Below are 13,219 nucleotides of genomic sequence, written 5' to 3' on the forward strand. Positions count from 1 at the left end.
TCAAAAGAAAAAATCCAAAGGGAGCATGGCTCTCCTCTCTCGAAAGATCGGTAAAAAGAACCTAAAAATCATCTTGATTATTCGGTGGAACATCTTTTTCACTACTACACTTGCAAGTGTAACGTCACACGTCGAAAAAATACCTGTCACATTTTGTTGATGGGCAATGTGTGTAAACAAAGTGAAATAAATATTTTTAAGTGGTGCTGACAAGGAAATTCACAAAAACCATCAGTATATTGATTTTCTTGGAGAATTTCGAGAGCGATTTTCTTATGCGTGATTTGCCTCCTCTCTCTTTCGCGGTTGAAGAAAGTTCGCAAGCGAAATTGTTTTTTTTGCGATTATTCCATCCCTGCTCCTGAAGAAGTTTTGAAGAGAACTTTATTGAATTTTAATCATTATTATTCAAAACTGACAAAAATACAAAAAAAAACAAAAAAAAAAATATTGGGACCAATGCTTTTAAATCTTGAGTTTTTTTAATTTCCAATAAACCAAATTTCCAATTTTTGCCTTTTTTTTAAACCGCTGTGAGTCAGGGGTTTTAAACGTGTGTGAGGTATAAAAAAGCACAAAACTTTTCCGAAATAGAGAGTAAAACACACCAGTCAAAGCAAAACTTTTCAATTCCAGGGCAGAAAAGCAGTTTGTTTTTGGCCGGAAAGCATACAAATATTCCTCCCCAAACCGAATCTGTTGTATCTTGCGAAACTTTTTCCCGCAATCGTTCACGCGCTTATCTCGAACCTCATATTTCACTCGCAGAGTGGTTATATTATTACATGGCTAGTCCTGCCCGGCTGTTGAGGGTTAGTCGCTGATGCTGCTGCTGATGTTATTTTTCGGAAAACTGTGAGTGAATTACGTGAAGAATTTTGCTGCTCAGAACACTTTTGTTACGGCATGATTTCGGGGAGACTCGCTTGTTTTTTTTTTCAGTGGTATGATTTGTTATTCTTTTAGGTTATGTTTTCTTTTGTGTGTTGAGGGTTGCTTTACTGTCTTGGATAAGAGCCAAATACACGACGACGACGTGTGTGATTGGAAGACACTCGATTTGAAATCAGGGTCATGCCATAATGTTCAAAAATGTTTTTTTTTTCTTTTGTGTTATTTTTCAAGTTTTTCGTTTATGTTTTTTCACTTTTTTGACGCCAATTGAATTGTGATTTTGTTATTTTTTCTTCTTCTTTTCTAGTTGATAATATTTACAAATTCGTTGAGGAATATCCACTGTAGGGTTTTGTCGTGTGTGGCTGTACTTATTTTTAATTTTGTTATTGTGGCGTGGTGAGTGGTGGTAGTGGTGGCAAATAAAGCAAAACGAGCTGCCAGAAATTAAAAATTAAAACTAATTAACGTCAACCGAGCGGAGCATTTGTCGCTTTCAATTTAGCGTGCAAGCGGTGCACCGAGAAAAGGTTACAAAAATGTACATTCGTTGTATTTTGCTGTTGTTTTCATCTTCGTGTAATTAATTTTAAATGCGATTTTATCATACGACACAATATGTGTGCTTACTTTTCGCCTCGTTCAGTATTTTTAATTGTTCTGTGGCTTGCGCGTGAGTGTGTGTGTTTGTGAGTAATGGACTTAACATTTTTTACAAAAAAAAAAACTCTTATCGATCGATGCTTTTCGCCATTTTTTGCTGCCATTTTGTTTTAACTGCTTGAAAAGGAACAGGTAAATTGGGGGGACAGGAGGGGGAGAAGGGGGATATTTATTTTAATAACATATGAATAAATCATAAACTGTTCGTTCACAGTCGAAGCAACCGCACACTGGAGATTTTCACATTTCAACAAATTCCGAAAATACCGGTGATCAACACCCTGTTAGTGACGATAAATATTATCGATAACTTACTGAGCCATAATGCAATTCACACACACACACTTATCGAACAAATGGTATAATTAAAGATAGACTTAACAATGCGTTTAACCTTTCCCTTAACACTTTCTGTCACATTAAGTTTACGTTTATTGTTTATAATGTTTTTGTTTAATATCGTGGACGAATCAATTGATTTTTTTACTGTGCTTTATAAACTCTCGTCTTTTTTTCAATTTTGACTGCATCAAAATGCACAAAACTTGCAACAAACCAAATACGCTTTACTGAGATTGTCTAAGCTAAAACAGAAAACAAAAAACCAACGATGGGCCAAACTCAACAAGACATTATTGCGTAATTTGCACGGCACACAAAACAAGTGCAGTGTTAGTGTTTTGTTTGTGTTGGTGTGTGTCTGTGTAGTTTGAAATCTTTCGTTTTTGCGTTCATGTGTAAATTTCGCAACTCTTTTTTTTTTTGTTTTCTCAGTGTTTAAAAACTAAACTCAGCCGAGCTTCGTGCGGGCAGATGCGATAATGTTGTTGTTGTTGTTGTCGTTACTTTTAACTATATGTTTACACAAACCAATTCATTCGTCTTCTGTACATGTTAACTTTGAGCACATTTTAAATGTTGTGTGTGTTTGTTTGTCTCGGTTGAGTAGCGTTATGGTTTGGCTTTAGTTTAGTTTCTTTCTATTTAACCATTTAGTTAGTTTAAATACCCCCTTGGCTTTTATAATGATTTTTTGATCACGCTTCGCGATTTCGTAATTCAATCATCGTTTTTTTTTTTTGGTTAGATTTTCTGCATTTTCGTACGAAAATAATTAAAAACTTCTTACCAACGTAAGTAACACTCGTCAATGTGATTTAGTGTACAGTTACTTTGAATGTTGATACTTGCTTTGCATTTCTTTTGTTTTCCTATGTACAGAGTTTATTTTTTCGCAGTTTTTGTTAGTGATTTTTTTTTGTATAAAAATGGGTTAATGTCTTTTTGAAGTTTTCTGTACGCGCAAACAATGTTTTTTAAGATTTTATTTACTTTAGTGAGAGTGAGCAAACAAATCATAAGCTTAAAGTAGCATTGAGTTTTCGAATTTTTTTGGTAGTAAGGCCGATGCAAATATTTAAAAAAGTTTGTGTCCCTCGGCCCTGTCCGAGGTCAAGGGGGCAAAAAAATAAAAAAATATAAAAAATTAAATAACAAGCCATAATTTTCACATTTAAATGAAAAAAGTGTTTTAAAATGCATTTTACACTAGTTCAGTTGTTTTGCAATCATTAGTTTTCAAAAAATCTAAGATTTCATAAAAACAAAAATTGTATCGAAAAAAAAAAAATTTGCATCGAAAATTTTCAAAAAATCTTAAGATTTTTTAATAAACCCAAACATGCTAAAAATGATTTTAAACGCAGGAGAATGTATTTTAATTTGATTTCAGCTGGTTGCACTTGAATTTTCATTGAAATTTTGAAGTTTATTGTAAAAATATTTTTTTTGCCCCCTGATTTTTCGGGCCAATTATGAAGGGGGGGGTGACAAAAACTTTTAAAAATATTTGTACCAGCCTAAGTATAAATCAAATTTCTTGATGAATAAAAATCTTGAACGGAATAGTTTTTCTCCGGTTTCAAAAAAGTCAATAGATAAAATTAAGTGGTCATAACTTGAAACAGGGTTGCCAGTTTTTTTTTTTGACTCAATAGGAAGCCCTTTTTTTAACGATAGTTCGGATAATGGATCTGGACATAGATTGCTTCAAGATAAGTGAGATCTGGCTTCAGAACAGTACATAAATTTCACCTAGTGGTCACAGCTTGAAATAGTGTTGCCAAATCTTCATTTTTTAAATTTTCAATTCCGTTTTTGAATTCTCTTTGAAAATGTCGGGTTCGATACTCTTAAATATATTTGGTATTCCCATTGCTTATAGGACCTTTTCAAATAAAACTCTAGATTTCTCCTTGAAACTGGAAATGATTTACTTAATTTTTACTAATAAAAGTCTTTTTTTCGAGAAATATCTTTATCTCTTGGTTGTGTTTCCAGATTTGCAGAATATCTTATATTTTCCATAGCAAAATATGAAATTGAAGTCAGTTTACCCAAAGCCATATTCATCCGGCATAAAAATCTTTTGATCAATAAATATCAAGTGTTAAAATCTCACGACAATGTTGCCAGATCTTCTAAACATTTCATACAACAGATAAGTCTTGTCAAGTGTTGGTATGCTCACAATTTTAAGTTTTTTTTAAATCTGTTTTCAAGGCATTGAATATACAATCCTAACTATTAACAACAAATTTTTGCTATATTTTTAATATCCTTTGGGAAGGACATGTATTACCTTAAAATCCCTTTTTAAAATTAACCCAAATACAACTACTTTCTCAATATTATATCAATATTGATAATACAAAAAATGTAAAAAGATGTGTAAGCGGAAGGCGACGGGTTCGGTTCCTGTCTGGCTCAGCAAAGTCAGATCTCTTCAAAGAGTAATTCTACTCACTGGGAATCCTGACCGGTAGGGGATGAGTTTCGACTAGCGGCGTGCTCGATTTCCAATCCAATCCAGTGGTCGTGAGTTCGATTCTCGTACCGGGATGATGAAGTTTTTTTTAACTCTCTCTTTTGCTCTCGCTCTCACTCCAATCGGATAGTGCGACGAATGGCTCAAAGAAACCGGTTGCGCTTTGTCGTTCAAAGCTGACTCAAAATAGTCTGCGATCGGCTTTGCTTTGATCGTTACAGAAATTAGTTAAATTCATTGTTATCAACAATATTTTATAATTTTGTGGTTTACACGACGTCAAAGACACATTTGGCATCAATTTCCACCAAGCCAAGTTATAATTGACGGCAAACTGTGGTAGCGCAGGTCAAAAGAGCACCGCGCTGGCATTTTGTTATACTCTCTCTCTTCTCTGAGCATATTCGTGTGTGACTCGGGTCGACGAACGGAGTAGGCAAAGAAATTCACGAAATATTTGTTTCGCTAAGTGAAGTAATCAATACACTGGCAGCTAGCGAGTCGTGTTCGCTCGCGATTGGTTGCGGGCTCCAGTTGGCAAAGATTCGTTCAACGATGAGTGAGTAATTTGTGATCTTTGAACCGAATAACACTTGAATTTAACACCTGATAACTTAATCTTACTTAAAAATTCCTCAAACATTAACTCACATTTAGCTTCGCAAACTCAATGCTACCTTTTGATAAAATTTAACAATGTTTGTTCAAACAAATAAAGTCCATAACATTTCGGGCAGTTTTGTTTTGTTTCGATTTCGCAGGTTTATCCCTTTGTTTGATAACGTAAAGGTAGTGTGTTAGTGGTAATTTCAACTGTTATGTTTATATTCTTGTGGAAAATAAAACAGAGGGTTGAAACGCTGAACCAATTAACAAAACTAATCCAATTAATATTTACAAATAATCAAAACAAAACCGCTGTCTAGTTCGAAGTATCCTTTTTTTCAGCTATAAGTGGACTAACATGTGTGTGTGTGTGTGTGTATGTGTGTGTGAGTGTTTTTGTTAACTATGAGAAGTTGCTGTCCTTTGTTGTAGATTCTCCGATCACGAAAGATCAAAGTGTTTTTTTACTTTTTTTTTGGTTTTTGTTGGAAAACATGTGTTTTGTTTTGTTTACTAAAAACTTACCGCGCGTTACCACTTCCTACTTATGCAAGAGACTTTACACGAGAAGTGAGCGACAATTTGTTTTGTTTGTTCACGTTTGTGTGTGTATTGTGTTGCTAGAATCATCGAACCGTCCTATAAGGTCGTTGAGATTTCTCCTCTGTTTGAGTGTGTGTGTTGATGAAATTGTGGGTAGGTTTTTATTCTTTTGTGTTAATACGAGTAAATTCACTGTTTGTTTTTATTAACTACGTTTCTGCTGCGTGTACTTTTTTCACTGCGCTAGTTGATACTTGCTTATTACCACCTTGCCTCTCGTTTAATGTAACTTCAATTCATTCAATGATATAAAAACTAACTACATATACACCTATAGTTTACGAAAATGTTGTCTTATCCTCCAATAATATTGTGTCATATAAAATGCATACACGATTTTTTTGCCTTCTTTCTGTCATTTACTCTTTTATCTAGTGATTTTAGGAAGTTTTTCGTTTGATTTACTTTTTATTTGTTGAAAGTTGGCTACTTCTGTCACTGCCAGTCGCTTTCGCCGAGCTCTTCAAAAAATGCAAGATTTTTACTAAACCAACGCGTATCGGTTGCTCTCACTGGATTTGTTTTGCATTCTGCCTTTTTTTTTTGTTTGTTTTGCTGCAGTAATTTTAGCATTCAATGTTATTGGGAATTTTGGTAGAATTTCCTGTAGATAAGACACTTCATTATCAGACCGGTGCATGCTGATTGTTCTTTTACTCCTTCCTTCGTTTTCTCCTTCTCCCTCCTTCTTTCTCTCTCTGCTGTCTATCGCGCTGCTGCCAGTTTTGCTTTGCTCAAAGTCTGCGCTTTTGCCTCACTTTTATCTGTACGATTAGAGTGTTAGGAAGATGTCATACGGTTTTTGCTAGTTTTTTTTTGTTTGTTTTTTTTTTTTGCTTCGCAATTCCGAAAAAAGATAGTGTTTGAGATGCTGCTGTAGTTTTTGCTTTTTGTTTTGCATCGCAAAACAGCTTTGAAAGATTTTGCTTCCACACTTGGATCTTGTTTGAACACAACAAAGTCTCTTTTGAAAATAGGGACTGGCAACCCGGCCAACGTCGCGAGTGCACGCGTTTTTTGTGATGATAATTTTGTTCTGCTAAAACTAGTGTTTTAACGTTTAATTATTTGGTTTATTTCGCGAATCGCGTGTGTACAAGGTCGAACCATTCGTTGTGCCTGAAATACGTTGAAGTCGCGGCAAAAAATAGTGAAGTTTTGCAAAATTGTGTTCTTTAGTGAAACTTGTTTTTACCCCAAAACGGGGACTACGCCATCCGACAAGCGTCGCGAAGGCAGCTGTTGCGATGTTTTTTCGTTCGGTGTTTTGTAAGAGCGAGACAAAACCATTGTTTATTTGGGGAGTTGTTTGAGAATGGTGTGAAAGACGCAGAAGTTAGAGGGGGGATTTTTGAAGTTATTGAGAAGAGTTTTTCTTCCCGGATTGTATATGTGCAGTTTGGAACCGGAATTGCTTTTTGCCCGGAAGTTTGTGTTCCGAAAACAGCTGCAGAAAATGCAGTGTGCGATGACAGCAAAAACGGACGAGGAGGAGGGTAGCGGCTTGAAGTGCATTGGGAGAGAACGAGACGGACTAACTTGTTGGTCATTAAAGCCGTTTCGCAACAACAACGAGATCGACGTCGACGTGTTTCGGGTGAGAGCTTTCCAAAATCTTCTGTCTTCTTTCTTCATCTTCCGCCTCTGCATTTCTTTTAAATCGTCTTCCTCTGACACTCTGACGTTTGAGAGAAAAAGATGCTGACGCGGCCAAGCTGTCAGAAATGAACAGTGGACGCAGTTGAATTGAATCAAGAGTAGTACAGACTTTTTTCTAATTGTTGCAAATTCTAGTTTTTATCCTTACAGATTTCATTTGCAGGAACGTTTATTGTCTTTTGAGGAGTTGTTATTTTATTGTGTAACTAAAAGAGCTGGTATTTTTATTTAAGTTATCTTTAGTAACTTAAATTTCGCGATTCAGCAAAGCTAGTTCGATTTGCGACGCGGTTTCGGTCGGTTGTTGTCATTTCGTCAACGGTGCAAGAAGATTTATTCTATATATTTCGGAACGCTCCGCGTATTTATTGAAACTTGTTATGCAATTTTTTATGATAACTTTTGTTGCTGGCTAAAACGGATTTTACAATCGTCTGTATGTCTTGGTCAACATTTAAATGTATGCAAATGGATCCCTTGTTTCCACAGCCGGCTGTCTAATATTGGATCTTAAATAAAAATATTCGCGTCGGGATAAAGAGTTAAACGTTCACCAGCTAAATAACAACGGTCTGAACAATAGCATCTTATTGCTTGCCTTGAGAATAATATTACAATCTGGTTAAAATACTAAATTCACTACCTTGATTAAACGGGAATTGTCTCAACAGCAGCATCCGATTGCTTGCCTTGGGAATAAAAATCTTACCGACTAAACTTTTTTATGTCAAAGGTCGTATCGCTTGCTTAGGGCGAATCCTAGACCTCTACCCATCACAACTACCAACTCCCCGCGACACTTACGCAGCCCTGTTGTTTAAATTCGATCAAATTTGGTCAAACGGTCAGTTTGATCAAGTTCCACAATAGGGTTGGGAAAAAGAGCCTGCGGTTTCGCTACCTTTTTCTAAGTAAGTTTAGCATCAACACTTCCCGTGCTCCTGATCCTTATTCCTGCCCCGGTGAATGGTGGAGATGGGAGCGGCCGGCAATGGATGGCTTTCATGGTGCTGGCTGTCCTGTCTTGGTAGAATTGGTTTTAATTCCTTTTAATCAATTTCTAAGCAAACTGGGCTGGATATTCATCACACATACATGAAGAAATCCAGTCTGCAACCCGCTAAGATCACCATCTCCATGCGAATGCGAATGCGAATGCGAACAAAGTCTCTTTTGAAAATATATTCTCATGAACGTCACAATTCGCGTCTGGCGGTAAATAAACAAACTTCAATTCTCCTATGCTTCTGAGTGTATAAAAAGGTTTGCAAATTTAATCGCTAACTAAATGACGTTTTTATTTTTAATTTGCTTTCTATTTACTTAAAAATAACTATCATTTCAATTCACCCTCCCACATCTGTGTTATAAAAAAATATCAACTATTTCAAGTTTTTTTTGTTGTTCTTCAGCATCATCTTACTGTTTAGCTTACCAAATTCCACTAGGATTATCTTCAACAAAATTCAACTATTTACATCAAGTTACTCCAACTTTTTCTGCTGCATCAACAAATTACGCTACGTTCTTTAAGTTCTGGTTTTGCTCTGTTAGTACGTCAATCACATTGCACTCGTATTTTCTTCCTTGCTTATTGTTCACTCCCACAAATGCCCCCCTCATTTCCGCGCTATTTACACCAACAACAACGTTTCAGCTTCAGTTTGGGGCGTTTACCACGCCTTCGAAAAAACAAAACTGGAACCTTAAACCTTCTTCTCCGCACGGGTTTGTCGTATAAAAAAGTTTTCCCTTCCCTCGTTTTTTCCTCTGCTCGTTTTCTGCTGTATTAAAAACTACACTTTGTTACACGGTATTAACATTAATTTGATTGTTATTGACATTCTTTCCTCTCGAGCAAACCAAAATCAAAACAGAAAACACTAAACGAACAATCAGATGCAGCGTTGACTCACGTGGTTCCGGCTGACGACGACGATCCACGTGTTCGATGCAACTCCGGGACACGTGTGTGTGTAGGTGTGTGGAGTAACTTTGGCATTACTTTGGTTGTCTATTGTTGTTCTCTCTGTGAGCATTGTGAGATTGTGTGAGATTTGTTTCTTTCTTCTACTAGTAAGTGTTTGTGTGTTGTGATGTTTCGTTCGTTCGTTCGTTTTGTTCGTTTGTTTCGTTTCGTTTTCTTCGGATTTTGGGACACTACGGTGAGTGTGTTTGTGGTGAGGATCTTTTCGTTTTTTGCCTAGTGGTCGTCCTCGTTGACCAGGGTTCGCATCCAGTTCAGAATATACTTCCAAACGGCGGATGCGAACCCAGGCGGATGCTATACGTTCTCGCTGCCCATTTTGAGCAGCTCCATCTTCTTCTTGGCGATCTTGGAGTACATCGCGTCGATCGGTTGGGTGTTGTCGTACAGGCTGGGCGCCTGCAGGATGATCAGACAGGTGCCCACCACGCACGCTATCGTGAAGATCCACAGGAACAGACGATCTAGGACGAGTGCTACGTATTTCCAGTCTTCTTCTATCTGCAATGGGGAAATCGAAATCCGAGAGGTCAGAACAAACGCAAAACTAGCACTTCAAAACCAGAATCACTATGCCAGAACACGCTTAGTTTAACCAAATCCCTCTCGTGCTGCAGTGGCGCTTCAGTTCTACCCAACTTGAAAATCGCAAAACCTCTATAATTCACCGACTCGCGACTCAATTGTCATGCCGGTGCGCCGGCGGCGCGGTCAAATTAAGCACAACCGCCAACATTATTTGCAGTTCATTTGCCATTGACCCGAACGAGATCCACACAGCAAAATGGCGAGAGTCCACTTTGCTGTCGAAAGTCCCCCTCGGGGTTTATCTTGGCCCACCCAAAAAGGGGTGATAAATTGAACGCCTAATTGAATATGAAATCGGGTGTGGCGGGGGATGCGCATTTTGTCCCAGAGAGGAAGCGACGGCCGTCCGGGATTGGGGAACGACCGTTCGCTTTGCTGCGTTCCATCAAATGCCAATGAATTTATCCGGCCGCCGTCAGGCAGACGAAGGTCGCGAACAGCGAGGTTGTCGGTAATTGAATGTTGAGTTTCATTGTCTTGTATAGTAGTTGTATATGTCTTTTTTCTGTTTGTCATTTTTGTTCATTTTTGTCATTTTTTGTCGTTTTGGTCGTTTTGGTCGTTTTTGTCGTTTTTGTCGTTTTTGTTGTTTTTGTCGTTTTTGTCATTTTTGTCATTTTTGTCGTTTTTGTCGTTTTTGTCGTTTTTGTCGTTTTTGTCGTTTTTGTCGTTTTTATCATTTTTATCGTTTTTGTCGTTTTTGTCGTTTTTGTCGTTTTTGTCGTTTTTGTCGTTTTTGTCGTTTTTGTCGTTTTTGTCGTTTTTGTCGTTTTTGTCGTTTTTGTCGTTTTTGTCGTTTTTGTCGTTTTTGTCGTTTTTGTCGTTTTTGTCATTTTTGTCATTTTTGTCATTTTTGTCATTTTTGTCATTTTTGTCATTTTTGTCGTTTTTGTCGTTTTTGTCGTTTTTGTCGTTTTTGTCGTTTTTGTCGTTTTTGTCGTTTTTGTCGTTTTTGTCGTTTTTGTCGTTTTTGTCGTTTTTGTCGTTTTTGTCGTTTTTGTCGTTTTTGTCGTTTTTGTCGTTTTTGTCGTTTTTGTCGTTTTTGTCGTTTTTGTCGTTTTTGTCGTTTTTGTCGTTTTTGTCGTTTTTGTCGTTTTTGTCGTTTTTGTCGTTTTGTCGTTTTTTGTCGTTTTTGTCGTTTTTGTCGTTTTTGTCGTTTTTGTCGTTTTTGTCGTTTTTGTCGTTTTTGTCGTTTTTGTCGTTTTTGTCGTTTTTGTCGTTTTTGTCGTTTTTGTCGTTTTTGTCTTTTTGTCTTTTTGTCTTTTTGTCTTTTTGTCTTTTTGTCTTTTTGTCTTTTTGTCTTTTTGTCTTTTTGTCTTTTTGTCTTTTTGTCTTTTTGTCTTTTTGTCTTTTTGTCTTTTTGTCTTTTTGTCTTTTTGTCTTTTTGTCTTTTTGTCTTTTTGTCTTTTTGTCTTTTTATGATTTTATGATTTTATGATTTTATGATTTTATGATTTTATGATTTTATGATTTTATGATTTTATGATTTTATGATTTTATGATTTTATGATTTTATGATTTTATGATTTTATGATTTTATGATTTTATGATTTTATGATTTTATGATTTTATGATTTTATGATTTTATGATTTTATGATTTTATGATTTTATGATTTTATGATTTTATGATTTTATGATTTTATGATTTTATGATTTTATGATTTTATGATTTTATGATTTTATGATTTTATGATTTTATGATTTTATGATTTTATGATTTTATGATTTTATGATTTTATGATTTTATGATTTTATGATTTTATGATTTTATGATTTTATGATTTTATGATTTTATGATTTTATGATTTTATGATTTTATGATTTTATGATTTTATGATTTTATGATTTTATGATTTTATGATTTTATGATTTTATGATTTTATGATTTTATGATTTTATGATTTTATGATTTTATGATTTTATGATTTTATGATTTTATGATTTTATGATTTTATGATTTTATGATTTTATGATTTTATGATTTTATGATTTTATGATTTTATGATTTTATGATTTTATGATTTTATGATTTTATGATTTTATGATTTTATGATTTTATGATTTTATGATTTTATGATTTTATGATTTTATGATTTTATGATTTTATGATTTTATGATTTTATGATTTTATGATTTTATGATTTTATGATATTATGATATTATGATTTTATGATTTTATGATTTTATGATATTATGATATTATGATTTTATGATTTTATGATTTTATGATTTTATGATTTTATGATTTTATGATTTTATGATTTTATGATTTTATGATTTTATGATTTTATGATTTTATGATTTTATGATTTTATGATTTTATGATTTTATGATTTTATGATTTTATGATTTTATGATTTTATGATTTTATGATTTTATGATTTTATGATTTTATGATTTTATGATTTTATGATTTTATGATTTTATGATTTTATGATTTTATGATTTTATGATTTTATGATTTTATGATTTTATGATTTTATGATTTTATGATTTTATGATTTTATGATTTTATGTATGAATTAGAATTACTGATTTATTTTTAAGGTTAATTGTGTTCAGTTCAATGAAAGGATTGAGGATTTCGGTTCCCATTTTGGTTTTCCTATTCGTATGGGTTTACATTTCCACACCGAACGAGCCAGAAAAAAAAACTGGGAAAGGCACTTTGGCAGAAAAGGAGTATTAGGCCAAATAGAAAATAGGAAATTGAATTAAACCGGAAGCCCCATTATAGGTATCGTTCTCTGCTCCCTCCCCGCAGGATGTTCTTCTGAATCGTGTTCTGGTAATGCAATTCGAGGGATGTTTTTTTTTCTTTTTTCGGCAAAAAATTGAAACTTACACTCTCGAATTTGTCCTTATTTCTAACGTGTTGAGCAACGAACCGCGACGCCTCTATCGTTTTCTCCATCTCGCGCAGCATCGGCTTCTCGAACGTCGGGCTGAGGTCGCCGCAGCAGTTCGGACTCATGTCCCCGTTGCCGGTCGGACTGAACAGGTCGTCGTCCCCGCCCGGTAATGGCAGTGCTGGTAGCGGGGGCTCGCCAAAACATGGCCCCACCCCGCCCGATGCGGCCACGTCGAAACGTGACGGTGGCAGTGCTGCGGAAAAATCGATTAGCAATTGGGGCCGGTTCTTGGTCGGTGAGGCCAGGAAACTCACCAGGAATGTCGAAATCCGTGCTGTACTGCTTCCCGCAGTAGCCGACGTACTTTTCCACGTCCGGCGGCACCTGGAACACGTCCGTAAGGACCTCCGGCGGCAGTTCCTCGTTCTCGGATGGTTCGTCGTCTTTTTTTGGCCTCTGTATGCATAACACCCTAGGTAATAGATCTATAAAAACTCGATGCACCCATGGTGCCATTTTGTGCGTAACGGGTGACCTGT

At 35.6% G+C, this 13,219-nt stretch overlaps 1 protein-coding gene across 1 annotated transcript in view; it reads right to left on the bottom strand.

Annotated features, from left to right (window-relative positions):
• Positions 1-7,593: 7,593 nt before the first annotated feature.
• LOC6039236 (acetylcholine receptor subunit alpha-like 1) overlaps positions 7,594-13,219 on the bottom strand; it is a 232,809-nt gene continuing 227,183 nt past the window's right edge. The window contains exons 8-10 of the mRNA XM_038264193.1: positions 12,995-13,215; positions 12,674-12,933; positions 7,594-9,740 (exon numbers count right to left, since the gene is read on the bottom strand). Of these exons, the coding sequence (XP_038120121.1) occupies positions 9,537-9,740; positions 12,674-12,933; positions 12,995-13,215 (685 nt within the window). The 3' untranslated portion in view covers positions 7,594-9,536. The remainder of the gene's footprint in view (positions 9,741-12,673; positions 12,934-12,994; positions 13,216-13,219) is intronic.

The sequence above is a fragment of the Culex quinquefasciatus genome, chromosome 3 (assembly GCF_015732765.1).
Source record: "Culex quinquefasciatus strain JHB chromosome 3, VPISU_Cqui_1.0_pri_paternal, whole genome shotgun sequence".
Taxonomy (NCBI): domain Eukaryota; kingdom Metazoa; phylum Arthropoda; class Insecta; order Diptera; family Culicidae; genus Culex; species Culex quinquefasciatus.